We start from the raw sequence: 27,052 nt of genomic DNA, 5'->3' as shown, positions 1-27,052 counted from the left end.
AGTCGGCAAAAAATGCCCAAACAGCACTTCACCCTCAAAAGAGAAGGTAGCTGGGTGCACATGGGTGGATTTACTGCGTCTAGGAGCTCGTCAGCTTGTCCAGAGGCATCTTTCCATTCCACTAAGGAAAAACACAGGTTGGCAGCCAATGCCGAGCAGGGGAGAAACAGGGAGGATCCCCAAAACAAATGGTATTGACGGCTGCTAGGAACGTCCCTCCATACCTCCTTCTGGGGCCACCTAGCTGTGAGCAGCAGCTCCTTGAAGCCTTCCCACCACATCATCATGGTAGCAGCTTTGCTCGGGGAAAACTCTGGGAGAAAAATATCGCCAGAGTTTAGCCTCACTGGGTGCTAATATCTGTTAGTGAAAGTGGGTCCAGGTGTCCTGGCTCCAAAGCCAATAAAGAAAAGTTTGGCGGAAAGGCAAGTTTGCTTTATTTCAAAGGCCAGCACCCAGGTGCGGGGACATACTCCAGTTCAAAGATCCACCCCCCAGCCCCCCACCCCAACTGACAATCAGTGTGCAAGAGTGTTTTAAGAGTAGTTTCAGAGGTGTATAGATGGTGGGAGGGGGCTACAGGTAGAGACAGCATAGTCATTTTGAAACTGGTCATGCAGTGGTCTGACCAGCATCATCTTGGTTTTTTCAGTTCAGTTTAGTCCAGTCGCACAGTCGTGTCTGAATCTTTGTGACCCCTTGGACTACAGCACGCCAGGCCTCCCTGTCCATCACCAAATCCTGGAGTTTACTCAAACTCATGTCCATTGAGTCGGTGATGCCATCCAACCATCTCATCCTCTGTCATCCCCTTCTCCTCCCACCTTCAGTCTTTTCCAGCATCAGGATCTTTTCAAATGAGTCAGTTCTTCACATCAGGTAGCCAAAGTACTGGAGTTTCCACTTCAGCATCAGTCCTTCCAATGAATATTCAGGACTGATTTCCTTTAGGATGGACTGGTTGGATCTCCTAGCTGTCCAAGGGACTCTCAAGAGTCTTCTCCAACACACAGTTCAAAAGCATCAATTCTTCAGTTCTCAGCTTTCTTTATAGTCTAACTCTCACATCCATACAAGACTATTGGAAAAACCATGGCCTTGACCAGATGGACCTTTGTTGGCAAAGCAATGTCTCTGCTTTTTAATATGCTGTCTAGGTTGGCCATAATTTTTCTTCCAAGGAGCAAGCGTCTTTTAATTTCATGGCTGCAATCACCATCTGCAGTGATTTTGGAGTCCAAAAAAAATAAAGTCTGTCACTGTTTCCACTGTTTTCCCATCTATCTGCCATGAAGTGATGGGACCAGATGCCATGATCTTAGTTTTCTGAATGTTGAGCTTTAAGCCAACTTTTTCACTCTCCACTTTCACTTTCATCAAGAGGCTTTTTAGTTCCTCTTCACTTTCTGCCATAAGGGTGGTGTCATTGGCATACTTGAGGTAATTGATATTTCTCCCAGCAATCTTGATTCCAGTTTGTGCTTCATCCAGTCCAGCATTTCTCATGATGTACTCTGCATATAAGTTAAAGAAGCAGGGTGACAATATATAGCCTTGAAATACTCCTTCCAGATTTGGAACCAGTCTGCTGTTCCACGTCCAGTTCTAACTGTTGCTTCCTGACCTGCATACAGATTTCTCAGGAGGCAGGTCAGGAGGTCTGGTATTCCATCTCTTGAAGAATTTTCCACAGTTTGTTATGATCCACACAGTCAAAGGCTTTGGCATAGTCAATAAAGCAAAAGTAGATGTTTTTCTGGAACTCTCTTGCTTTTTCAATGATCCAACGGATGTTGGCAATTTGATCTCTGGTTCCTCTGCCTTTTCTAAATCCAGCTTGAACATCTGGAATTTCATGGTTCACATACTATTGAAGCCTGGCTTGGAGAATTTTGAGCATTACTTTGCTAGCATGTGAGATGAGTGCAATTGTGCGGTAGTTTGAACTTTCATTTCCAGGGTTGGTTTGCTCCCATTTCTTTCAAGCCAGTTCTTAGAATTGTGGCAGCTTATGGCTATAGTCTGATCATCATGTAGTTAACTTGTTTCACCTGGTGGAGGTCTTAGTCTCTATAAGGCAGCTCAGAGGCTATGACTCCGAATAATATCTATAGCCCATGAAGAGCAACTAAACATCTTGACTTTGCTTAATGACTAAACTATTATTAGTCTTGTTGAACTGTTTCCCTTTGTTTCTGCACTTCTCTGATTAAGCTTATTATTTGGCTAAAATTCTACTGTAGACAAAAGGCAGGCTGAGGACATGAGGGTGCAGGTGGGGAAGGACCATCGGGTACTGCTAGTTTCAGTAACCAAGTTCCCTCTCCAGTGGTATTTTGGCAGCTTTGGAATGGTTACCTGAATGTGTGGAGAGCAGAAAAGCAGCAGACTCCAAATCTATCCTCCAGCTAAGGACTTTTGGAAGTGCTACAGAGATTGCAATGAAAAGATGGGAAGTCAGAATGGCCCTCTGCTCATATACATGCATTCTAAACGCCAGAGTTGAAAGCGCATGTATGCAGCATGGTTTACGTGTCACGGCATTAGAAATATGAGACAGCTTTTGTCCAGTATGGATCTGCAGAGAAACATTACAGCTCGCCTCACCACTGTGTGGTGTATTGTTTAGTGTGTTCTCTTTTTTATTTTCCCTGCAAGATCCTTGGTATTAATTCTCAAGGTCAGTTTCTTGGTGAAACCATAAAGCGGCTGGATTATACATCAAATGGAAAATGTAAAGAAATGCAATTACTTTTATATCTTGATAGAAAATCTTAAAGTTTTAAGACTATATAATTTCCTTATTCCAGGAATTCTCAAGGATAGTCATGTATTTTAATTGTCAACTTTAAGAAGGAGTCATGTAATATTTTTCATCGTTAGATTATTAATTCTAACTACAATGTCAGATGAATCAAAAGCCCCCTTTTGTGCTCATCACCCTGTTGCAGCTAAAAAATAAATTACTTTTTTACTTTTTTTTTTTTTCCAAATGGTCATATCCCAAACTTAGACTTAGGTATTTATTTACTAACCAGCATGATATAATGTGACAGGGCAAACCTCCACTTGCTAAAAAAGCCTAGTGACTATCTCTTGAGAGATAGGGAAGCTATAGACTTTTTCATGTTTTACTCTCTTGCCTTTTATTTTCAATAATCTTAATAAATAGAAATTATAGCAAAAGGGAGACTTTTGCTAAATGTATCCAAAAAAAAAAAAAAAAAAAAACCTAATGTCTCTGAAACCAAGAAAAGAAAAGTATTAGTACCATAACATCAGAATTTTAATTACATGTAAATTTAAACCAAATGTTACTGGAATAGCTCGCCATTTCCTTTCCAACTTCTGCTCTCCAAGGAATTCCAAACTCAGGAGCATATTGTCAGCGAAGTGACTCCGAACACGGCCAGATATGAAATTTCTGTTTTCAGTTAGTCTTGTGACACATGTGTTTTCATTCGTTCCTAAGACACAGTGGGACCCCTCAACTTTTAAGTCATAATATGAAAATCCCATTTTGTTATTATTTCTATAAAACGGTGAAATGATGGAAGAATACTCTGCAAATAAAGGCACGAAGGGTGTTATTCTTTATACATGATGATCCTGTGAGGAGGGCCCATGCTTGCCTTCTTGTTTTTGCCTACCCATTCAAAACCTTTTCCCCATGTTTCCCTTTATAACCAACACCATTCATTGACCAAGTGCTGGGCTAAACATAGATCTGAGGTCTTTGGACATGAGGTAATCAGTAGAACAAAAATAACAACTCAAGAGGCACCAACAACCGTCAGAAGATCCTAAATATTAAAGTCACACAAGACACCCAAGCACAGAAGTGGTTTTATGCTGTCATCCGTGCACATATGGCTTCCCAGGCAGCTCATTGGTAAAGAATCCGTCGGCCAAACTAGGAGATGCAGGTTCGATCCCTGGGTCAGGAAGATCCCCTGGAGGAGGAAATGGAAACCTATTCCAGAATTCTTGCCCAGAAAATCCCATGGACAGAGGAGCCTGGCAGGATACAGTCCATGGGGTCGGACACAACTTTGCAACTGAGCAGTCACACGCGCGGTTCACATACAACGATGCAACGTTAGAGTCCTTCTCAAGTCACACGTTCAAGAGTCAAACTTATTTTTAGAACGATCTTTTGACTTCAGTCAATTCATTCTGCCTTTTTCAGACTTTCTCCTCTGTCATTAACCAAAGGAAAACTCAAATCTTTTCCTAAAAAAATGTTTGTAAAACATGCAAAATAGATCCTGGCCCATCGTGGGAACCCAGTATTTGGTGGTCTGAAATAACAGGAGAAATGCATGGTGTCTGTTAATCAGTAAAACAATGCTAACATGACTTAAGCACTGCTGAAAACAGTCAATGATATTAAGCAGTAAATTATCTGACAGAGGCAATAAGAATACATAGAAAAGAGAATTTACCAAGAGCCAAAGTAGACAGGGGAGCTTTCATCTAGTAAGTAGAATTTTAATTCATTGATAATCTCAATCTGCTTTAAAATAGACAAAGATGCCAAAAAGATATAACTGGGGGAGGGGGGATGAGTTGAGTAAAAACCCAAGAGTTAAATGCCTGGTCTGCTTAGTGTGAAAGGTACATATTGAAACAGAATGAAAAACGCTGCGAGTTGATTCATATTAGGAGGCCCTTTAAAGCTGTCCTGAGGAATTCAGACTTGATATAGAATGGAATAACAAGTCATGGGCAGGTTTTAACCAAGCAAGGGGCATGATGAAAGTGCTGTTTACAGAATGTAGTGAATCTGCAAAAGTACTCAGAGTCCTAATGTTCTTACCAAGACCATGAGCTTAGGGCAGCTGGGTGATAAATGGCTACAATTTTATCCTGGTTTCCAATCACAAAAATCACCTGCATGATGTTTTCTTGGTGCTATATCCAGGTACTGAGAACCTAAGATGTGGTTCACCCATCTATTATTGTATTCTTCTAGACATTCATGGGATAATGACTGTGCCACACATGTGCTAAGCACAAATGAACAAGAAATGGACAAGATAATAGTGTATCCTGGAGAAGTGTATAATTCTTGTCCATCTAAGAGGTACAATTAAACACACACACACATAGACACACACACACATACACACACACTGATTATATCCAGTTTTCTAAGTACTAGGGAGACTTTTGGGAAAACAAAGAGCAAAACCAATACAATATTGTAAAGTTAAATAAAATAAAATTAAAAAAAAAAGAAAGAAAACAAAACTAAAAAAAAAAAAAAAAGATAGATAGAGGAAGGGTGTGTAGATTGGCTTGGGCAGGGGTGGAGGGAGAGAGAAAGCTTCGAAGACTTTGTTCTCATCAGCTGAATCTCCCAGACCAAGGGAAAGCACAAGCAGCTCAGGGGAGGAGTGGGGTGTAAGAGATCAGTGGCGGGACTTTAGAACAAAGCAGACCTGAATTTACATCCCACGCCTGCTATTTTCGTGATTGTGGAGACAAGGGCAAGTTGCTTGTCTCTCATACCTATAAAATAGAGATAATAATTAAAACAATTTGAAAAACCTACCATCATGCATTTGAAGCTCTCAGCATAATTTCTGTACATAGTAAGTGCTCAGTAAATACCAGGTTTTATTATTAAATGAGAGGTATAATGCTTGTTCCCATAGTGCCTTTGCATATGACTTGTTAATAGTTGGGAATGATTAGCTACACGGTTAGAGGTGAGAACTGACCAGGGTCATCATATGGCTGCCTGTGTTGTCCACTGCACTAGCAGACCTGGGAATTACCCAGGAATTACAATGAAAGCTCCCCAGGGCTGGAGCTTGGCAGGGCTCACATTTTACAAAAAGTGCAGTATTCCTGGAGTTAGAGAGTGGAGAATAGTCCGGACCATGAAAAGCCTTGTACTCTATGATACTTAGAAGTTTATCATTTATGACATCTCATTCAAATGCTGCTGCTGCTAAGTTACTTCAGTCGTGTTCGACTCTGTGCAACCCCATAGATGGCAGCCCATCAGGCTCCCCCGTCCCTGGGATTCTCCAGGCAAGAACACTGGATTGGGCTGCCATTTCCTTCTCCAATCATTCAAATGCTAGAGAGTCAAATACGTATACATATAATCGAATTTCAACGAAGATACACATCTTTAAACTTTCTCATTATTGAATAAATGTTTTCTTCTTGTTGTATTTCAGAACTGGTAAGTTATGCTGACACTTCTTGACTTATTTTTATCTAGATATCACAGTAAAATATAGAGAGAGGAGAGTAAAAAATCAGTATATCACCATGCAAAGAATCTTCAGTCACAGCTCCATGATTTCTTCAAGTTCATAGCCTTTTGAATGTATTAATTTTACAGAACATTGTTCAGATTTTAGATACAATTTCATGATTTGCTTTATTGGGGCTCTCTTTTAACGCATTAACTGAGAAATACTTATGAGCCCTTATTACAGGCCAGGTCTTGGTTTTGCAGATATAAGAAAATACAATCCCTCCCTCAAAGAATTTACAATCCAGAAGAGAAGAGATAAATGTCAACCAATAGTTACATGTATCTATTGACCTGGTTATTATCTTTTGACCTGGTTAGTAGCAGAGCATACAGAAGTTTTTCTATTTTTCTTTTTTACATCGTACTACAGCTAGTTTCCCATGCCACAAAGTGTGAACAATGATCTTTTCAAACAGTTGTAAAATACTCCATTGCTTTAATCCGAGTTTAGTCATTCTTTATTTTAGAGTATTTAATTTATTTCCAAATTTTCAGCAGTACAAAGCAAAGTTGACACATTCATGACTGTAGCTTTACCATACCTGAAAGAACACATCTTTAGGAAAAAAAGGGCAAGAGTGAGTTTATTTTACTGAAAGGACTAGAAAATGTAGTGACTCTTGAAATGCAGTCATCAAAGAATAAAACAAACAACTTTTTCTTTTATAAAAGGTTGATAAAAATGAGGCATCTCTATGGCCCCTTTAATTTTTCTCTTGGTTGCTTCTTACAGATAAATGATCAATAATTTCACCAATTATCACTCATTTCCACTTTGTTTGGGTCTACGCTTTAAGGCTTAGACCTACCAGTCTCCGTGCTTTAAATAAGCCACCAAGCCATGGACCAAGGACACGGTTAAGTCTTAATGATGCACATGTTACCCGGGAGGTCATTGTTTTCCCTGCTGGTGGGGACAACGTCTGTATGACCTGGGCAGAGCATCAGCCCCAGTTCCTGGCTGGAGAGAGGGAAGCATTTCCTCTCTAAACTTGGAGACTGACTTTGTATTTCTGGAGTGGATCTGAGGGTCACAGCCCCTGTGTTTCCACACGTGTGCAGTTAGCTAATGACAGCTGGGAACTCTGAAGACAATCATCTACAAATTGTTCATAGAACAAAGCCTGAATGAAACCACCGGCAGTGCAGAGCTTCACGTAACACCTGAACTCTCGGGTGAAATCCAAATGAGAAAGCTTTCCCCTTTTTTCTCATTGTTTGTCCAAAATATTCAAGGAACTCTGGCAATGGCCAAGTCAGCCGGTTACTATGGAGGAACACAGACGCTGTGCCAACGTTGAACGTTAGAGTTTCCAGGGCAAGGCGACTTCCTGGCTGCCTATTATAACAATCTTCAGCTTGACAAGAAACCCTGCAAAACATTCATGCCCTTCCTCAGAATGACTTAATTTTGGTTACAAATAGGAAATGGCTACTTTTGCTACAAAAATCTCAGCCATGAAAACAGGCTAAACGCAGACAGTGGTACTGGAGAAGCAAACTGATTCTCTCAACAGTCCCTACGTAAGTAGGACCTACATTTAAAGTTGGCGTTTGGAAGGAGAGCATCCGGCCTGAGACACATAACCCTTAGGGACTAGACCAGAAAGAAACAGAGTTACTATCCAAGACTTAGAAAAATTCAGACTCAGATTTGAGCAGGGGTTTCTAAAGAGAGGAAATAAAGTGTGTACCTGTTGACTAAACAGGGCACAGAGGCTCAAGGTTTCTTTAAAACACAGAGATGAGAGATGAGGCGACCTTAGGGTGGAGTCAGAGACTCAAAGGCAACTTCAGACAATAGGAAACTATGTGGCTAGGGAAGAATCTCTGGAGAAAAACCAGCTTGAAAAAGGAAAAACTGACCTGAGCAGGAATTTGGGTATATTGCTGCAAGAACTGGTCATGGATAAATTCAACATAGTAAAAGCCTTTTTGATTAAACTTGATCAGACCTTTAGAATCCAAATAGAAAATAGTCATTCACCCCCAGGTTCATCCTTCAGGGAGACAAGGACCCCAAAACATTCTCCAAAATGAAGGGAAAGCTATTTGAAGAAAAGAATGGAGTCTGGGTAAGTAATTGCAATGGAGTGGCTTCTTCGGAAGTCTTAACCCATTCCTATGAGCAACCACGGGAGTCCAGCCAAACAGAACTTAAACAAGAGGAAAGAGAACATTTGCTGTGAAATTCTTCCACATGGGCCCTGTAAGGAAGCACATGCCTCGTTCTGAATCCTGAGAGTAGGAGAAATTATCAACTACACTGTGCCCGCCTACCGTCATCCATAATTCTGTGATATTTCCCACTTAAAATTGATTAAACTGCTCCTCGCATTAAAGTTAACACAGATGGAAGGCTCGACATCCGTCAATATCACTTAAGTGCAAAATTGGAGTGAACAGAAAATGATTCCCAAAATAGAGATATAAAAAAGAAAATAGCTCTAAATGAAACAAAATGGTCAAAATATTTTCGAAAGGTACCTGTGATTTCAGGGCACAACCTGCACATTCTTTTACATTTGCGTCTGGTGACACAACAGAGTTAGAATCCCCATCGATATTGTTATAATGGAGGGGCGGGTGAGAACCAAAGCATGCTTCCTTCAAACTTTCCGCCTGCACATAAACTCGAAACACTGTGCTTCTGTCTGCTTGTCATTCCTACCATCCAGGATCTGTCCTGCTGGTCTTGCATACATGCTAAATTGCTTCAGTCATGTCCTTCACTCTTTGCAACCTTATGGACTGACTATAGCCTGCCAGGCTCCTCTGTCCATGGGATTCTCCAGGCAAGAATACTGGAGTAAGTTGCCATACATCAATTCATTTGCCAGCTTTCTTTGTAAAGCAGGGTTTCTCTCCTGGGCAAATAAACCAAAGACACCATTCCTGCCCCACTGAGATCCACTTCCCTTTTTTTTTTTTTCCTGTCTTGGTCATTCAGTCTGTTTTACTTGGTTTAGGAATTGATTGGTTGGTGGGTAATTTTGTAGAAACAGGCTGAACACTTTGCTTCCTGAACTTAAGGGAATTCAGGTGGGATACACAAGATAAAAGCGTTGGCAAATGCCAATAAGTCTGATAGCTCTTGATGCTATAAGAGACTGTGGGTTAACAGAGAACCCATCTGTCTTCTTCATGAAACAGATCAACTGCCCTTCAGTTTATCTTCATGGCTGATTCTTTCACCAGCACATGGACCATAGTGGCTTTTGGTTTTCCACTGAAGGTCACTTATAAACTGGAAAACTGTTTTATCTGGAAAATTACCTTTTATATGATTTTTTAAATTATTGGGTTGGCCAAAAAGTTCACTCTGTAAGGTCTTACAGAAAAACCCAAATGCAATTTTTGACCAGCCCAATCATTACTGAAACAAGAATCAGAGCCAAAGAACTAGTTCTAGATTCGTAACTGTAAAAAGATAGGGGAAAGACAGGCTGACTTGGACAACATAATAGAATGTGCGATTTGTATGAACAGTCATGTTCATAGGACACGCCAGGTGGAAATACGATGAGGCAAGGAGAAGTGTAAACTTTTACACAGACTTCACCCTAACCCTAACATATACACAGTATCTCAATGCTTGATCAAGTTTTTAATTGATAATTATGTATGCAATGTTAATATCTTATTACTTGTCTTGCATTATCTTCTCACAACAGAAGAAAATTGCAAAGCAGCCAACCACTATCTAAGGCACACAGCCTCCCTAGGACTTCTTTAGTTTATATAACACAGAAGATGCTTAGTTACAAAGAATGGTGAGGATTTTTGCCTCAAGCTTCTTTTAAGGAAATTATGTTCTATTAAACTATAAGTGTTAGTCAGCCATGTACATCTGACTCTTTGCGACCCCATGGACTGTAGCCCACCAGGCTTCTCTGTCCATGGGATTCTCTAGGCAAGAATACTGGAGCAGGTAGCCATTCCCTTCTCCAGGGGATCTTCCCGACTCAGGAATCAAACCCAGTCTCCGGCACTGCAGACAGATTGTTCACCATCTGAGCCACAAGGGAAGCCCAACAAACTTAGATATAAGTCTTTATAAGATGATTTTGAAAAGTCTCTCATGATATAAGTATCTTACAAATATTTTCCACTGTCTTACACATGCACAAAACCCCTGATTAATACACACATATAATAATATATGTAATAAATTATATATTAATGAATACATTAATATATATGAAAGTTTTATATGCACATACATATTTCACTTGAAGCCATTCTTATTTGATTTAAAACAATGTTTAAAAAGTGAGTTACACTGAAGGACATTCCAGATTTCATATGGTAATCTTTGCCTTGTTAAGGGTTTCTGTTAGTTGGGAGGAAATACTTAAAAAACTTATATTTGATAAAAAGTCAGTATCCAAAATATATGACTTCCCTGGTGGCTCAGTAGTGAAGTATCCGTCTGCCAATCCAGGAGATGTGGGTTGGATTCCTGGGTCTGGAAGATCTCCTGGAGAAGGAAATGGCAACCCACTCCAGTATTCTTACCTGGGAAATCCCATGGACAGAGGAGCCTGGTGGGCTTCAGTCCATGGGGTCAAAAGAATCAGACACAACTTACTGACTCAACAACAACAACAATCCCAAATATAGAAGGGACTCATACAACTTAAGAGCATACAAACACACAAAAACAACCCTATTAACAAATGGGTAAAGGATCCAAACAGATATTTTCCCAAAGAAAATATATTAATACAAATGGCCAAAGGTAGTAAAAAGATGTTCAACATCACTAATCCTCAGGGAAATGCAAGTCAAAACCACAATGTCACCTCATACCTGTTAGGATGCGTGTGCATGCGTGCTGAGTTGCTTCAGTTGTGTGTGACTCTGCAACCCCATGGACTGTAGCCCACCAGGCTCCTCTACCCAAGGGATGCTGGAGTGGGCTGCCATGCCCTCCTGCAGGGATCTTCCCAACCCAGGGATCAAACCCGAGTCTCTTGTGTCTCCTGCTTTGGCAGGTGGGTTCTTTACCACTGGTGTCAAGTGGAAAGCTCCATCTGTTAGGATAAATATTATCCAAAAAATACCAAATGCTGACAAGTATGTAGACAAAAGGGAACCTTCATGCACTGTTAATGGGAATGTAAATTGGTGCCACCATCCTGGAAAAACAGTATGGACGTTCCTCAAAAACCTAGAAAGAAAAATACCATATAACTCAGTAATGCCTCTTTTGGGTAGTTATCTGAAGGAAAAGAAATCAGTACCTCAAAGATATACCTGCACCCTCTTGTTAACTGCAGCATTATTCACAACAGCCAAGACATGCAAACAACCTAAGTGTCTATCAACAGATGAACAAAGAAAATATGGTATATGTGTATATATGTATGTGTGTATATATGTATGTGTATATATATATGTATGTGTGTGTGTGTGTGTATACGACAAAATATTATTCAGCCTTAAGAAAGGAGATCCTGCCATTTGTAACAACATGGATGAATGAACATTATACTAAATGAAATAAGTCATACACAGAAAGACAAATGCTGCATCATATCACTTACATATGGAACTTAAAAATCAAATATACAGAAACAGAGAGTAGAAATGGGGGAATGAGGAGAAGCTGGTCTAAGGGTTCAAAACTGTTGCTTTGTAAGCTGATCGTGTCTAGAGATCTCATGGGAGGCATGATGAAAATAGTTAATCCTGCAGAACTGGATCTTGTAAATGTGCTAACAGAGTGGATTTCAAGTGCCCTCATCTCTCTCTCACTCTTACACACACTCACACACACACACACACACACACACACAAATGGTAACTCTATGGACATGAGTTTGAGCAAACTCCAGGATATGGTGAAGGACAGGAAAGCCTGACGTGCTACAGTCCATGAGGTCGCCAAGAGTCAGACACAACTGAGTGGCTGAACAACTCTATGAGGTAACACATTAACTAGCTTGACTATAGTAATCACTTCACAGCATTCATGCATATTGCATCACCATGCTGTTCACCTTAAATAATGAAATTTCTATTTAAAAAATAAAATTCAAATAGCTTTCCATAGTCAAATTATTCTTAATTTCATCACTTGCTTCTCCATGAAGAATATAGCACTAGCCATAATTTTTATATTATATACATGAAATTAAAGATTTTTCTAGTTTTTAACCCCTTCTGATCTGATTACTCAAAAACATTTCGTGAGAACCTTTGAGTAATAAGGGGTTAAAAATGTGGGTGAATGTGTCTCCTGGAATGTTGCCACTTGGTTTCATTTAGTACAATCTCAAACATCATTATTTTTCACATCAACTTTAAGCCCAAAGCCTAGTGTGGTTTTTAGCACTGGCTTCTCTAAAATCTTTTGTTTCAGCTCCTGCTTTTCCCAGAGTGGACAAGCCCTGAGGATGTGAACAGCTGTTATATCTGCAGCTTAAGCGTTTTGTTATTTCTTCTTGAGAGAAATTGTATCTTCAAAAGCGGCACAGACAAGGTATCCCATAGATGCTTCATGAATACAGGTTTCTTCCAACCCAGGGCTAATGTCAGCTTAATGACCAGTACGTCTATTCAGATGCCTAGCAATTAAACTGCCATTTTCTAAGAGAAGTAGTACAAATTAAATGCAAACCTTGCTATTTTCTATTTCAAAACACACAGGGGAAACCAAGCTGGCTTTTAAAATGATCCTATGAAATAGAGACCTTATATCACCAATATTTTATAGATAAAGAGACATGTGAGCCCACTTACAGCCACTTACAGAATCATAACAAATGATACATTCATCCTTCAAATTCAATTTCAGTTTTTATAGTTCAGTACTTTTTTCAGTCATGTGCACGGATTTTTCTCTTTACTACTCCAGAGTTCTCATTCCTTTACTGAAGAAAAGGAAAAATAGCTATTTTAAGAAAGACATTGAAGTCATTACGTCAATAAGAACAATGGCAAGCATCAAATCAAATGACTGTTCACCATCCTGTAAACAAGCTATGCTTTACTTTATGCTTTTACTATGGTTTCCAAGCTAAGGAAGATAAGGAAGCAAGAATCTTGAGCTTTTTTCCTTTACCTCTTAACTTGTAAAACCATGCTACAGAGTGAACATCACAACAAGGGGTGAACAAAGGCACGCTTTTTTTTCCTTTCAGAACCTACCAACTGAGAATGAATTCCACCACCTGCCACTCTGATGGAATGCACTTTTCCTCAAAGACACCAGCTTTATAGGCCTTGAGAAATCCTGAGGGCTAGCATACAGCCATCACCAGAAAGTATGAAGAAAAGTCCTTTAAGTACTTACACTTTTCACTATAAGCAAAGCCAGTCTCGTGGATAAACAACCAGGTCCTACTGTGTTGCACAGGGAACTAAATTCAATATCCTGGGATAAACTCCAATGGAAAAGGATATAACAAGGAATATATATATATGTGTGTGTGTTTGCTTATAACTGAGTCACTGTAATATACAGCAGAAATTAACACAACACTGTAAATCAACCACTCTTCAGTTAATTTAAAAATTAAATTAAATTAAAAAATGCCAGTCTCAATAAACACATGTCAATTCATGAAACACAGATTCATAAAATAATTTCTTCATATGCAAAACAGACAGGGAGATAGGTAAGGATACTAAATGATACCAAATACAAATTTATACTTCAAAATAGCACTTTACCTATTAATGTTGGTGGAGAGATTTCTTTTTCCTAATATATATAATCATGGTAATTATAAGCAAATACTGAGTAAACATAGAGCTATAAGACTCTTAAAGAAAAAATGTGCAGTTTTATGACTCCCAGAACATGAGTAGATATTTTGCTTTACATGTATCTCAAAGACTTCTCAAAGTTCACACAGCACCATCACATCATCATCATTTTCATAAAAGGACCCTCTAAAATACTGAATATACTGAACTGAGAATAGCAAGTTTGGAATGATTATCACAGGGTGGCATACAGGATCCTAGTTCCTCAACCAGGGATGGAGTCCATGGCCCCTGCATTGAAAGCCTGGCATCTTAACCACTGGACCACCAGCGAAGTCCCTGGAAGGATTATTTTTGACAGGAGAAGTGTCTTTAACTTCAGGTGTCTGGCTAAGTTGGAAACAACACAAGGTGACTATTTACCCTCAAAGGAGGCGTTGTCTCTTAAGTCTGGCTATAAGATGATAAACACTGGAATTTTCTCAAAAGAAGCCCAGGATAAAAATTTCCCATATTGATAAAAAGGTACCTATAGGAAAATTCTGACTGAAATTACCAAATTTCCTACACCAACTTTTTCTGAAATGAAAACCAAACTCAATATCAATACCAAAGGAAGCCAGTATATGTTTATATATTGAGCACCTGTGCCTGGCTGAAAAATTAATACTGGACTAGATGAAAGTAAAATTCACAAAAGGAGTGCAGGGAAAAAATCACATACTTCATATCCTGAAGGGTAATGGGAAATGCGGTTGTCTACATAGAAGCGTTTTCATCTTTTTTTGGTAACCTACTTCCCTGGTGGCTCAGATGGTAAAGCGTCTGTCGACAATGCAGGAGACCCGGGTTCAATCCCTGGGTTGGGAAGATCCCCTGGAGAAGGAAATGGCAATCCACTCCAGTACTATTGCCTGGAAAATCCCATGGACAGAAGAGCCTGGTAGGCTACAGTCCATGGGGTCACAAAGAGTCGGACACGACTGAGCGACTTCACTTCACCTAATCCCAATATTTGAAAATGAAATAAATGTGTTTTTCAAGTCACTTTGCTTTTTGGGCTCCTTGCTCTAGAGACTGTGGTTCCACCCCAGTGAAGGAGCCTGTGACTCTTAAGATGTAATTTCTCAGACTCATAAATTTCACAGCATTTACTTTAGTCTGCACTGAATTTGGAACAACAGGTACTAGAAAAGAGGTTTTGCATGGTGTTGGGCTTCTTCATTTTCTTGTTAAGTTTCCTGGTGGACCAGCCTGAAGTAGGTATGCTTTTTTCTGGAAATCAAATGGTTCTACTCACACATACACATTCCACCCAGGTACACGTCAGTGTCACTTACTAGGGCTGGTCCCTCAGTAGGGGCTACTGCAAACCCTGCAAACACTGAGGCAGGAGGTAGACGCCCGCTCATCCCCAACCCAAGTAAAGTGATTGGAGATTCATTCCCCATGGACAGAAGCTCCAAAACGAGAATAGCAGGACAATTAAAAGTGGAGGATGGACCTTGCCCAAACCACATATTTCTCATTCTAGCAATCCGGAGACCTCCCCGATGACACGCACAGTAGGCTCCTTAGAAGTCAAAGGGGAGTGATTCTAAGAGGCCTCTGTGGTAGTATCTACTTTGGCTAAAAGATGCGTGCACACACATGGGAGAATCCCAGGATGTACCAAATATGGACTTTTAACCAGGCAAATCAAAAGAAAAACTGGAAGAAATGCCCCAAAAAGTAACATAAACCACTTCAAGGGCACAGACCCTCTGAGTCTGCCCATGGAGACTGGATAGACATGTGTGTCTATCCACATGTACCATACTCGTGTTTTTTTTTTTTTTTTTTTTTTTCTGTCTAATAAATAGTTTGTTTGCTTCAGTACTTTCCATCTTTGTGGGAATTCTTTCCTGCAAAGTCAAAGAGTCAGGGCCTTATCACTGACCACTGGTCTAGTGGCTAGGATTCAGTACTCTTACAGCCATGACCTGGGCTGAATCTCTGGCTAGGAACCAAAACCCCACTCCAAGAAGGCTGAGGCTACCTGACACCAAGGCTACTGAAAAACATAACAAAATAGAACATCTATTCCCCCATCCAGGTTCATGGGGTGTAATGCAAATCTCCTACACTTTCTCCACCTGCTATATAAATACTTCCCATCAGTAAGTAAGGGAGAAAATTAAATAATAAATAAAACGGATTAATTCCAAATTTGTTCATGTACACCACCTCCTACTTAGTTACCCAGAAATACTTTTATATACATTTTTTTTTAATTTTTTCAACATTTTTTTAATTCAATTTTATTTTTTAAACTTTACATAATTGTATTAGTTTTGCCAAATATCAAAATGAATCCGCCACAGGTTTACATGTGTTCCCCATCCTGAACCCTCCTCCCTCCTCCCTCCCCATACCATCCCTCTGGGTCGTCCCAGTGCACCAGCCCCAAGCATCCAGTATCGTGCATCGAACCTGGACTGGCGACTTGTTTCATACATGATATTTTACATGTTTCAATGCCATTCTCCCAAATCTTTCCACCCTCTCCCTCTCCCACAGAGTCCATAAGACTGTTCTATACATCAGTGTCTCTTTTGCTGTCTCGTACACAGGGTTATTGTTACCATCTTTCTAAATTCCATATATATGCATTAGTATACTGTATTGGTGTTTTTCTTTCTGGCTTACTTCACTCTGTATAATAGGCTCCAGTTCCATCCACCTCATTAGAACTGATTCAAATGTAACATTTTTAAGGATTTTTCTATGGTGGATCATTTTTAAGCCTTTATTGAATTTGTTACAATATTTCTTCTGTTTTATGTTTTGACTTTTTGGCCATGAGGCATGGGGGATCTTAGCGCCTTGACCAGGAATTGAACCCATACCCCCTGCATTGGAGGATGAAGTCTTAACCACTGGACTGCCAGAGAAGTCCCCAGAAATACTTTTAAAAAGCAGGTAACACAGTTATGAATCTATAACTGCTAAATGGATTTATTCACACCCCTCCCGGAAACTATCTAGGTGGGTTCTATCCCTCTCTGTACAAATGAATTGAGTATGCAGAATTACTCCTTTTAGAGAAGAATAACAATTTATGGTTTCATTTAATAAAGAATGAATAAACTTCACGGATGATTTCAGAACTTTTGGATTATTGTCTTCATCTTTGATTTTAGGGGTCCAATGAAATGGTAAAGGCAACATAATCTTCCATAAATATAATTCAACCAGCCTGTGACAACAAAGACAAGAAGGGAGTATTTCAAGCTCTTAGAAGTCGGTATGCTTGGCACACTCTCACGGCTCTTATATCCTTTGGCTATTAAGCATGGAAACTTTCTATGGAATATCCATTACTCATTCCCTCTGCTCTAAACACATAGCCTGTCAGGAAAAAAATGGCTGGCGGGGGTGGGGGGTGGTATGGAGGAAGCCAAACTTAAAAAGCAGGAAAAGGCAGAGACAAGTCAATTCATGGAAGATTTACACCTTGTTTTCAATGGCTTCTCTCGTTTCATTTCCCTTGACTTTTTTAAATTAGCAAATACACTGGACCCGGGAGGAAAACACATGGGGAAAAACAAAAAACTGAAAACAAAGCCATGCAAATCTCTGTGACTTGTGCAATAGCTCTTATTGGGTCCCGGTGTTTGAGTGGCTGAATGAACTGAGGCCTGTTTTCCATTACTCTCCATCTGGAGCTGCGGCCTGCTTTGTTCATCAGTTTCTGGTCATTCGGGCCTGCTGGTGACTGTTTTGTTTTATGCTGCCATATTATACAGAATGAAAGCTGCCGCAGCCACCACCCAAGAAAGAACAATCCTGAAAACGCGGGGTTATGTTGAAAGAGTTCCCCGAGAGCCCTTCCACAATAGAGTGAGTGTGTTTATCTGGGCCTGCCTACCCTACAGACTTAGAGAACCTGGGGAGGTGGGGGCGGGCGGGGTGGTGCGTGATGCAGTGTGGAGGGAACAACAACCTTTCTTTCGGATGCTAAGATACAGGACGTATCCACAATTGGTTTATTATCTCAAAATTAATTTTGATGCCTTTTCTTTTCACCTCTAAGGAGCATAGTGCATGCACCATCTCATACCTTGCTTTCATCAGCTCATGAAAAACTGAATTCATATATCTTTAGAAACAAAATCAATAAATCCTGTCTTCATAATACTTGGTTTTGTTTGCATAGCCTGAGTCGGGAGGCCGCATTGCAAATGAGTCAAAATTTGGCAAAACTAATACAATTATGTAAAGTTTAAAAATAAAATAAAATTAAAAAAAAAAAAAAAAAAGCAAGTGTCTCCAAGAAGACCAAATCCAATTTTCAATTTCTAATGACAGGCTCAAGGCCCTTAGTGATTTGTTTAAAAAAGCCACCCCAGGACTTCCCTGGTGGTCCAATGGTTAAGAATCTGCCTTGCAGTGCAGAGGACACAGGTACAAGCCCTGGTCAGCGAACAAGATCCCAATGCCACAGAGCAACTGCTGAGTCGGCAGCCTCGACAGGAGAAGCCACCTCACACTGCAACTGGAGAACGCCTGCACCCGCAATGAGCCCCCATCAAAGCCAAAAGTAAAAACAATAACAATAATTAACTCAATTAAAATGTTACCTCAGACACCTTTCACTTTCTTTCCTTAAGAAAGCAATGGTTAAGAAGAACTCTCTTTTACCTTCTCACTAAAAAAGCAGAGAGTAACATCCTCTCTGTATTCAGTTATTCTCAGCTAATGTTATTTTGCAAAAATAAACAAGCATAGTTACGTGCTACCCAGAAATCACAGAAAGAGTCACAATATTGGAAAAATAATTGAAACCACTTTAATTTTTCCAAGAGCTGTCTTTGCTTAGTTTTTTTTGTTTATTTTTGTTTTTGCCTGAAAAGACAAACACATTTGGATAAGTGTAAAGTTAATAATAATTTATCACCTTTATACAAACTTTTTTTTTGCTTAATATTCACAGTGTTTTATGGAAACAGTCAATATGAGGTATTGTTGAACATTATCCATGTATTAACTCATTTGATTATCAAAGTGAAAAGTGGAAGTTGCTTGGTCATGTCCAACTCTTTGTGACCCCATATAGTCCATGGAATTCTCCAGGCCAGAATACTGGAGTGGGTAGCCTTTCCATTCTCCAGGGGATCTTCCCAACCCAGGGATCGAACCCAGGTCTCCCACATTGCAGGAGGACTCTTTCCCAGCTGAGTGACAAGGAAAGCCCATTTGATTATCAAGGCAGGCCCTATTATTGTTACAATTTTATAGATGGGGGAACTGAGGCACCCAGCAGAGTTGAAAGACTGAACACAGGTCACAAGGCTACAAAGTGGGCAGTGTTCACACCAGGCATTCTGGCCCCACCCCAGACGTAACCATGAGCAATGTGCTATGCCATGCTCAGTCACTTCAGTCACGCCTGATTCTTTGCAACCAACCCTATGGGCTCTAGCCCACCAGGGTTCTCTGTCAGTGGGATTTTCCTGGCAAGAACACTGGAGTGGGTTGCCATGCCCCGCTCCAGGGTATCCTTCCATCCGTGGGACTACATCTTCTGCATCTCCTGCATCACAGATGGATTCTTTCCTGCTGAGCCACTGGGGAAGCCCAACCATGAGCAAATATTTCATAGCCCCATATTTACCATACACATGATTTTACATTCTTCATTTAACTTCCTCTAATAAACAATCCCATGGTGGGCCATAGTTCAGTCCTCTCAACAATGGCCGTAGAACAGTAGTAGATGCTCCAAACCCTAGAATCAGAGTTTTCCTATATTTGCTCTCATAAAGAGAATACAGGGGTGGTAAGCATCACCCCACTCCAGTACTCTTGCCTGGAAAATCCCATGGACGGAGGAACCTGGTAGGCTGCAGTCCATGGGGTCCCAAAGAGTTGGACACGACTGAGCGACTTCACTTTCACTTTTCACTTTCAGGCACTGGAGAAGGAAATGGCAACCCACTCCAGTGTTCTTGCCTGGAGAATCCTAGGGACAGCGGAGCCTGGTGGGCTGCCATCTATGGGGTCACACAGAGTTGGACACGACTGAAGCAACTTAGCAGCAAGCATCAGCATATAAAACATCTTTAAAAATATGTCTGAATACAATATTTGGGACGTCTCACTAGAATCGCTAACATCATAGTACATCTCTGATTGCTCTTTCATATTGATTTTTTAAAAGATGCTACCAAGTTAGCATGGTCCTAACCCACTCTAATATTGTTGCCTGAAAAACCTCTTGGACAGAGGAGCCTGGTGGGCTACAGTCCATAGTGTAGCAAAGAGTCACACATGACTGAGTGACTGAGCACAACAGATAAAGAAGGGGTGAATCAGTTTCACAGCGTCCAGCACTGAAGGGCCTGCGAGTTATGTCTGCTATGTGAGTGGATGTAAACTATCACTGCGAATTGCTTTGACTTGTCTCTTTCCAATCATTAATTAATTCATCCTGGGGACACGGGGCCTTTGTAGCCCTCCCAAACGTGTTTTCCCCCAACCACCCCTTTTCTCATTGGATGTGTAAGTGGGGAGTCCTTGTTGCTCCTAACTCTGAATGGCTTTCCTCCTACCTCAAATCTCCAACTGGAATCTCACATCTCAACAGTTTATAACCAACACACCTTCCTGTCCCCGATGGTCTTCAAACTCTTGGTATCTTTCCTATGATTTCTCCACAAATACTTTTAGGATCAGTCCATTTTCTCAACATTACACCTGCTCTAATTCTTGGCTATTTAAATCAATACTTCAGTGCTGCTCTGGGGTCTGGTCCCATCAACTCCTTACATGTCATAATGACCTTCCCCCCAACTTCAGCAACCTGCTTGCACACATCAACAACTATAAACCATTTTCCATAAATGCTATTGCACTCTCACTTCCAATTTTAAGGAGTTTCTCTCTGTAACTATTTTAGGGGCCATTTTTCTGAAAAACAAAATACTCTAAATATGACTCAAAAATATCATTAAAGTAGTATTTTTCCCCAAACATGGACGTGGCAGTAGTACCTCTCTGTAACTAAGATTTAGTTTTAGGCTACCCCTTGCCCCCACCATGTCCTTGGTGAAAGTTGAGTTTTGGCTATCACCACCATCCACAGGCTCAAAACACTGAGGCCAGAAAAGGCTCCTGGAGTCTTAGACTACATGATGCCCCCAACTTTTCACATGAGCCTCAAGACAAAAGATCTACCTCTCATAAAATCATCCTTATGTACCCTCCTCCAGGGATGTCCCCAGATGGTTCCTCCCTTTCTTCTCTCCTTTCCTCCCCCCATTTTCTCCTTCCAAATTTATCAGTGCTTCTTATGTTTGAGACAAGTACTCTCCAAAACTACTTTTTACATCCATACACTTATGAATAAAAATAGCATGGAATAGTAAACTCAATATTTATATATTTATGTGTTTAAAACAAGCATTTGAAAAATTATACTGATATGTATATTAAAAATCACACAGAGAAAGTTGACTTTAAACCAGAGACATGTAGACAATGACACATTCCCCTGCAATTCCCTGCTCTGAAGATAACATTTTCTAGATTACACAGGTCCTGTCTTCATTGACTAAAAAGGTCTCTTTGGAGAAAGACAAAGGCAATTAAATAAGCAGTTAGAGGATAATGTGGATAGGAGTCTTAGGCATTCAGAGAATGATACCCATAGCATTTGTCCAGATCAAGAACTCCACAATTAAGATATAACTGCATAATCCATTTCAGCTACATCCTCTTCCTCAACAAACCTCGTTATTACAGTACAAGAATACAGTTTTTCCAGGTGAGCAACCAATGCTTTTGTTGTCCCCAGTATTGTACACAGACAAGAGATACCTGCACTCTTGAGCAAACCTTTGCCTAATGGAGGGTCCCCTCATATAGACCACTCCTTGGATCAGACATGTCATGGGATCCACTGTGGTTTGCAGGACTCACTTGTCTGTGAAGCCTCTGCCTTTCTGAGTGGGGCTCAATCAATACAACTGACTGCCTGAGGTGGGTGCCTCAATGGTCTCTGATTGTTCCTATAGACGAGTGCATGTGTGCTAAGCTGCTTCAGTAGTGTCTGCCTCTTTTGTGACCCCATGGACTGTAGCCTGCCAGGCTCCTCTGTCCATGGGATTCTCCAGGTAGGAACACTGGAGTGGGTTGCCATGCCCTCCTCCAGGGGATCTTCCTGACCCAGGGATTGAACCCATGTCTCTTGCGGCTCCTGCACTGCAGATGGCTTCTTTACTGTTGAACCACCAGGGAAGCCTGTTCCTATAAATATTTTTACCCCAAAGACTTTGGGATCAGTCAGTCAGGTATGTCTGGAAGCAATATAACTAACAGTCTAATGCTTCTCACACACACATGCTTCCCACAGGATGAGAGTGAAGAGTTACTCACAGTTGTGGCCCAACTCTGTACGTATACATCATCCAAGGTTCAGTTTTTAGCTGCCTACATCATGCCCCCACTCCATCCCCTCCCCTACAAGGATCCTTTGGTGTCATTATGTACTCCCTTGGTTATGGCAACCATAACAACTCTGAGCTTCCTTGTAGCTCTGGCTTGACCTCTCCCTCAGGGATGCTACCCCAAGATCTCTAGATCAGGGCATCTGATACATAAGCTCAGCACTTCTCCCCAAGACTCACTCATACTCCTTCTGGACTTCCTGCCTCAGTCACTGACACAGCCCTCCTCCCAATCACAACAGTTCAATATGTGAATTTCATTGCCCATGTCCTTTCACCTTCATAGAAAATATCTAATTCTACCTTTGAAAGCTCATGGTACTTCCCTTTCCATTTCTCTACCCGTGCCTGGAGGACCTTCCTCATTTTCCTGGTCATCTATGTATTTCAAATCTACATTGTTTTCTCTCTGCCTCCTGTTTCCTCCCCTTTGTTACTCGGTTTCACTTGCTTTGGCAAAATAACCAGAACTCAAGATAAAATCATATCGTTTCTGCTCAAAAAAAAAAAAAAAAAAAAAGGCAACAGTTACGTAGAGAATTAAGTTCAAAACATTCAGGATAACTCTAAAAATGCCCCCAAAATCCTGACCCTCTTCCTTCCTTCTAATGATACCTCTACTGGGGCATTTTTCTATTTCTGGTATGTGAGTTGGCTCAATTACATTCTGAAATTCTTCCTCCTGAACATCAATCTTTCCATGCCCATTCATTCTGCCTTTTCAAACTTCATTGTCCAAAAGGGAATCCTCATATTCTCCTCTCACCATATCTTGTGGATTCCTGTATTGTAGCCATCTCTGCTATACTCTCACATATATTAGGTGTATGGATCCTAACACATATATTAAGATTAGTGTCTTGGTTTTCTTGGTAGTTTCATTTTCAACTAGAAATTGAGCTATTAGATGATAGAAATGTTGTCTTACCACTTTTTGTCTTCTAGTAGCTAAATTCCTAGAGCATTTGTGAGTTTATAGGAGAAAAGAAATGCCACTTTTTCTTTAATTGATGAATTGAATCTGACCATTCTCCAATTAAGTCAGGATATACCTGCAGCATTTAAATGTCCCCCAAATTTGTATACATTGCATTTGTATGAGAAAGAGGGGCAATGTTTAGAATGACCTTGTATCTAACATATTTCTTGATGCTGGTGTTATAAAAATGACTGGATTAGAGAAACAGCAAATAACACATGTTACAAGAAGCGTTCCAACTTTCCAGTAAAAACTGAGTCAAGCAAGACAACCATTTAGATTTCATGAATAAATGAATGCCACCCTTAAAAGAGTATGGATTCCCAGACATGAAAAATACATGAGCCACAGATATAGTCAAATAACTTCAGAAATATTTCCAGGAAAAGGAAAAAGCCTTGATATGATACAAATTCTGAGATCCCTTGAGATGCTTACAGCTGAGGCTTAGACACAATGGGCCCACCAGTAAATCCATTCCTAGTCAAACAATGTAGCTAAAGCCTTAAACAACAGATAAATGAAAATGTATTTGGCATGGAAAGTTTTCCCCAGAGTTCCTCATTTTTATATAGGAAATCAATTTGCATCAATGATGATATCATTCAAATCAGACAACCCAGAGTTGTTAGGAGGTAATTTAGTCTTACGCTGAAGCAATTTGATACTTTTTCTGATTTGTGATTTTCATTTTGTTTGTAAATGAAAAAAAAATTAATGAGCAATGTTACTAGAAACGCAACTGATCAAAGCCCAGGCATCATTATAAACAGGATGCCATACACTGTACACAGGAATCCTCATGCAGCTGATGCCCAGGCCTTGCCTGGCAGGAGGCATTGGTGGAACACACAGGTGTGAGCTCACTTACAGATGTCCTGACACATACCTTTGCATTGATTTGTGTTTTTGTCAAGGATTGCCTTTGTGGATACGATTTTTCCATACCTGAAAGAGAGAGAGAGAAAAATCCATGTTATTGTAACTCATTAAAGATACTTAAAACACTGTGATGAACATTGGTGCACACACAGTTAAGCAGGAATAAACCAAGCAAACAAGCTCTGGATCCCCATTTCACAGCTGGATAACCTTTTTTCACCAGCACCTCTTTACAGCTCGAGAATGGGCTTCCTTCCCTTCATAATCACTGGGTTGAACCTTTGAAAATAAACCTGTCAGGCTGTCATAGCTGGCTGAGAGGGGATTGTGTGTGATTGTGATCAAAGCAAATTATACTCTGTGGATTCATGGAAAAATGCACAGAACTTGGAACCAGACTGATCAGTGCCTGTGTCCAACTCTGGCGCTTAGCTAGCTCTCTGATTCTGAGCAGTTCAGCAAAACTTCTCCAAGCCCACTTTCTCGTTTATAAAAATGAGAACTGGAATAATCACCTTCCTTGAAGGATTTGCAAGAATGTTACATTGAAACGCTGTCATTCCTAGTAGGTCCTAGGACAAATAGGACTTTTTTTTTTTTTTTTTTTTACTACTAAAATGGTATTAATTTTACTGTAAGTTAATACAGGGTAAGGACTGAGTTTTGTGTTCCCCATGCCTAGCGCATGGTAACAGAAGCTTAATAAAGATCTGCGGTAAATAACAAAAGATATAGGTTACCTATGGTGCTTCCTCTACAACAAATTTCTACCATACATATCTAGATACATCATATCTGTATTAATTATTTTATAACTCTATCAGAAAATCTACTGTCAGGTTTTTTTAAAGATGAGGGATAAGGGGAATGAGAAAATTTTATCAAGCCCATTTATGAAGTATAAATGATGAGACAAGGAAGATAATTCCTACAACCTGGTCCTTCTTTAGCATTCCATGAAGGATGCTTCTGGATCAACATAAGACATGGATAAGTTATAATGCAAATTTAAGGACTAAGTTTATTATGTTCAGGATTTCAGGTATGGTCAGAAAATCTCTGGCAAGTGTTCCTATAATTTTGTGTTCCTAAGAGAGATCACTTTGCAAACAAACACCCGCATAGTGAATGCTGTGTTTCTCTAGTAGTCATGTACAGTTATGAAAGTTGCATCATAAAGAAGGCTGAGCACCAAAGAGTTGATGCTTTCAAACTGTGGTGCTGGAAGTGACCCTTGAGAGAGTCTCTTGGACTGTAAGGAGATCAAACCAGTCAATCCTAAAAGAAATCAACCCTGAACATTCATTGGAAGGATGGTTGCTGAAGTTGAAATTTCAACACTTTGGCCACGTGATGTGAAGAGTCAACTCATTGGAAAAGACTCTGATGCTGAGAAAGATTGAAGGCAAAAGGAGAAGTTGGCAGCAGAGGATGAGATGATTGAATGCATCATGGACTCCATGGATGTGAATTTAAGCAACTCTGGGAGATAGTGGAAGACAGAGGAGCCTGGTGTGCTACCATTGCAAAGAGCTGGACACAACTTAGTAACTGAACATCAACAACAAGGAAGTGTAAGAACATTGGCTAAATATTAAAGACTCCATGTATTAAGAACATAGGCTAAATATTAAAGATCCTGTGTTTAATGAATATTAAACATTTTAATATTTCTTTTGCATTTAAACCACCTTTTACTATATCACTGATGCTTTGGAGCATTTCAGTGGTCATTTATTAAAATTCTAGTGTTGAAAATAGCATAGTGCTGAGAATGCTTCCCTTGTGGCTCAGCTGGTATAGAATCCACTTGCAATGCAGGAGACCTGAGTTCAATCCCTGGGTTGGGAAGATCCCCTGGAAAAGGGAACGGTTACCGACTCCAGTATTCTGGCCTGGAGAATTCCATGGACTTTATAGCCCACGGGGGTCATAAAGAGTTGGACATGACTGAGCAACTTTCACTTTCACTCACTTTCACTGTTATTATAATAATATCACCTATAGCCTTGAAAATCATTCCAATAGGAGCTGAGCTATTGGTAGGTCACAACAGAAACAGCAATGAGATCAGTGGAAGGGGTTTGCAATGATTCTCGTCTAGAAGCTTCACCCTTGTTAAGTCAGGTAGAACTGGGCTGGAGCTGTCCAATGCTGAACTGGGCAGATTTCACCCACATAACCCTGAAGCTTCAGCCACTTGTATACTTAGTACCCATTCTTCTCCTGCATCACCATATATAAGACAAAATCAAAGACAGCTAGGGTTGAAAATATCTATGACTATTTCGCAGAAGAAGAAAGTATGTTTTAAAAGATCAGTAATTTGATCAAAATCTCATAATTTGTGAAAGTTAATAGTAGGCACTTGAATATGACATTTTTGAATTTAGTGCAGTGATTAAATCTCAAAAACAACAGAATGATCTCTGTTCATTTCCAAGGCAAACCATTCAATATCACGGTAATCCAAGTCTATGCCCCGACCAGTAACGTTGAAGAAGTTGAAGTTGAATGGTTCTATGAAGACCTACAAGACCTTTTAGAACTAACACTCAAAAAAGATGTCCTTTTCATTATAGGGGACTGGAATGTAAAAGTAGGAAGTCAAGAAACACCTGGAGTAACAGGCAAATTTAGCCTTGGAGTATAGAATGAAGCAGGGAAAGGCTAATAGAGTTTTGCCAAGGGAACACACTGGTCATAGCA

General features: G+C 40.2%; 1 protein-coding gene across 11 annotated transcripts in view; it reads right to left on the bottom strand.

The window, feature by feature from the left end:
* RBMS3 (RNA binding motif single stranded interacting protein 3) overlaps positions 1-27,052 on the bottom strand; it is an 817,173-nt gene that overhangs the window by 546,204 nt on the left and 243,917 nt on the right. For all 11 annotated transcript variants that reach the window (XM_044934041.2, XM_044934037.2, XM_044934042.2 and 8 more), the window contains exon 3: positions 24,351-24,409. In XM_044934041.2, coding sequence (XP_044789976.1) covers positions 24,351-24,409 — 59 coding nt within the window. The remainder of the gene's footprint in view (positions 1-24,350; positions 24,410-27,052) is intronic.

This window comes from Bubalus bubalis, chromosome 21 (genome assembly GCF_019923935.1).
Source record: "Bubalus bubalis isolate 160015118507 breed Murrah chromosome 21, NDDB_SH_1, whole genome shotgun sequence".
NCBI classification, from domain to species: Eukaryota; Metazoa; Chordata; class Mammalia; order Artiodactyla; family Bovidae; genus Bubalus; species Bubalus bubalis.
This window is presented reverse-complemented; position numbering and strand designations above follow the sequence as displayed.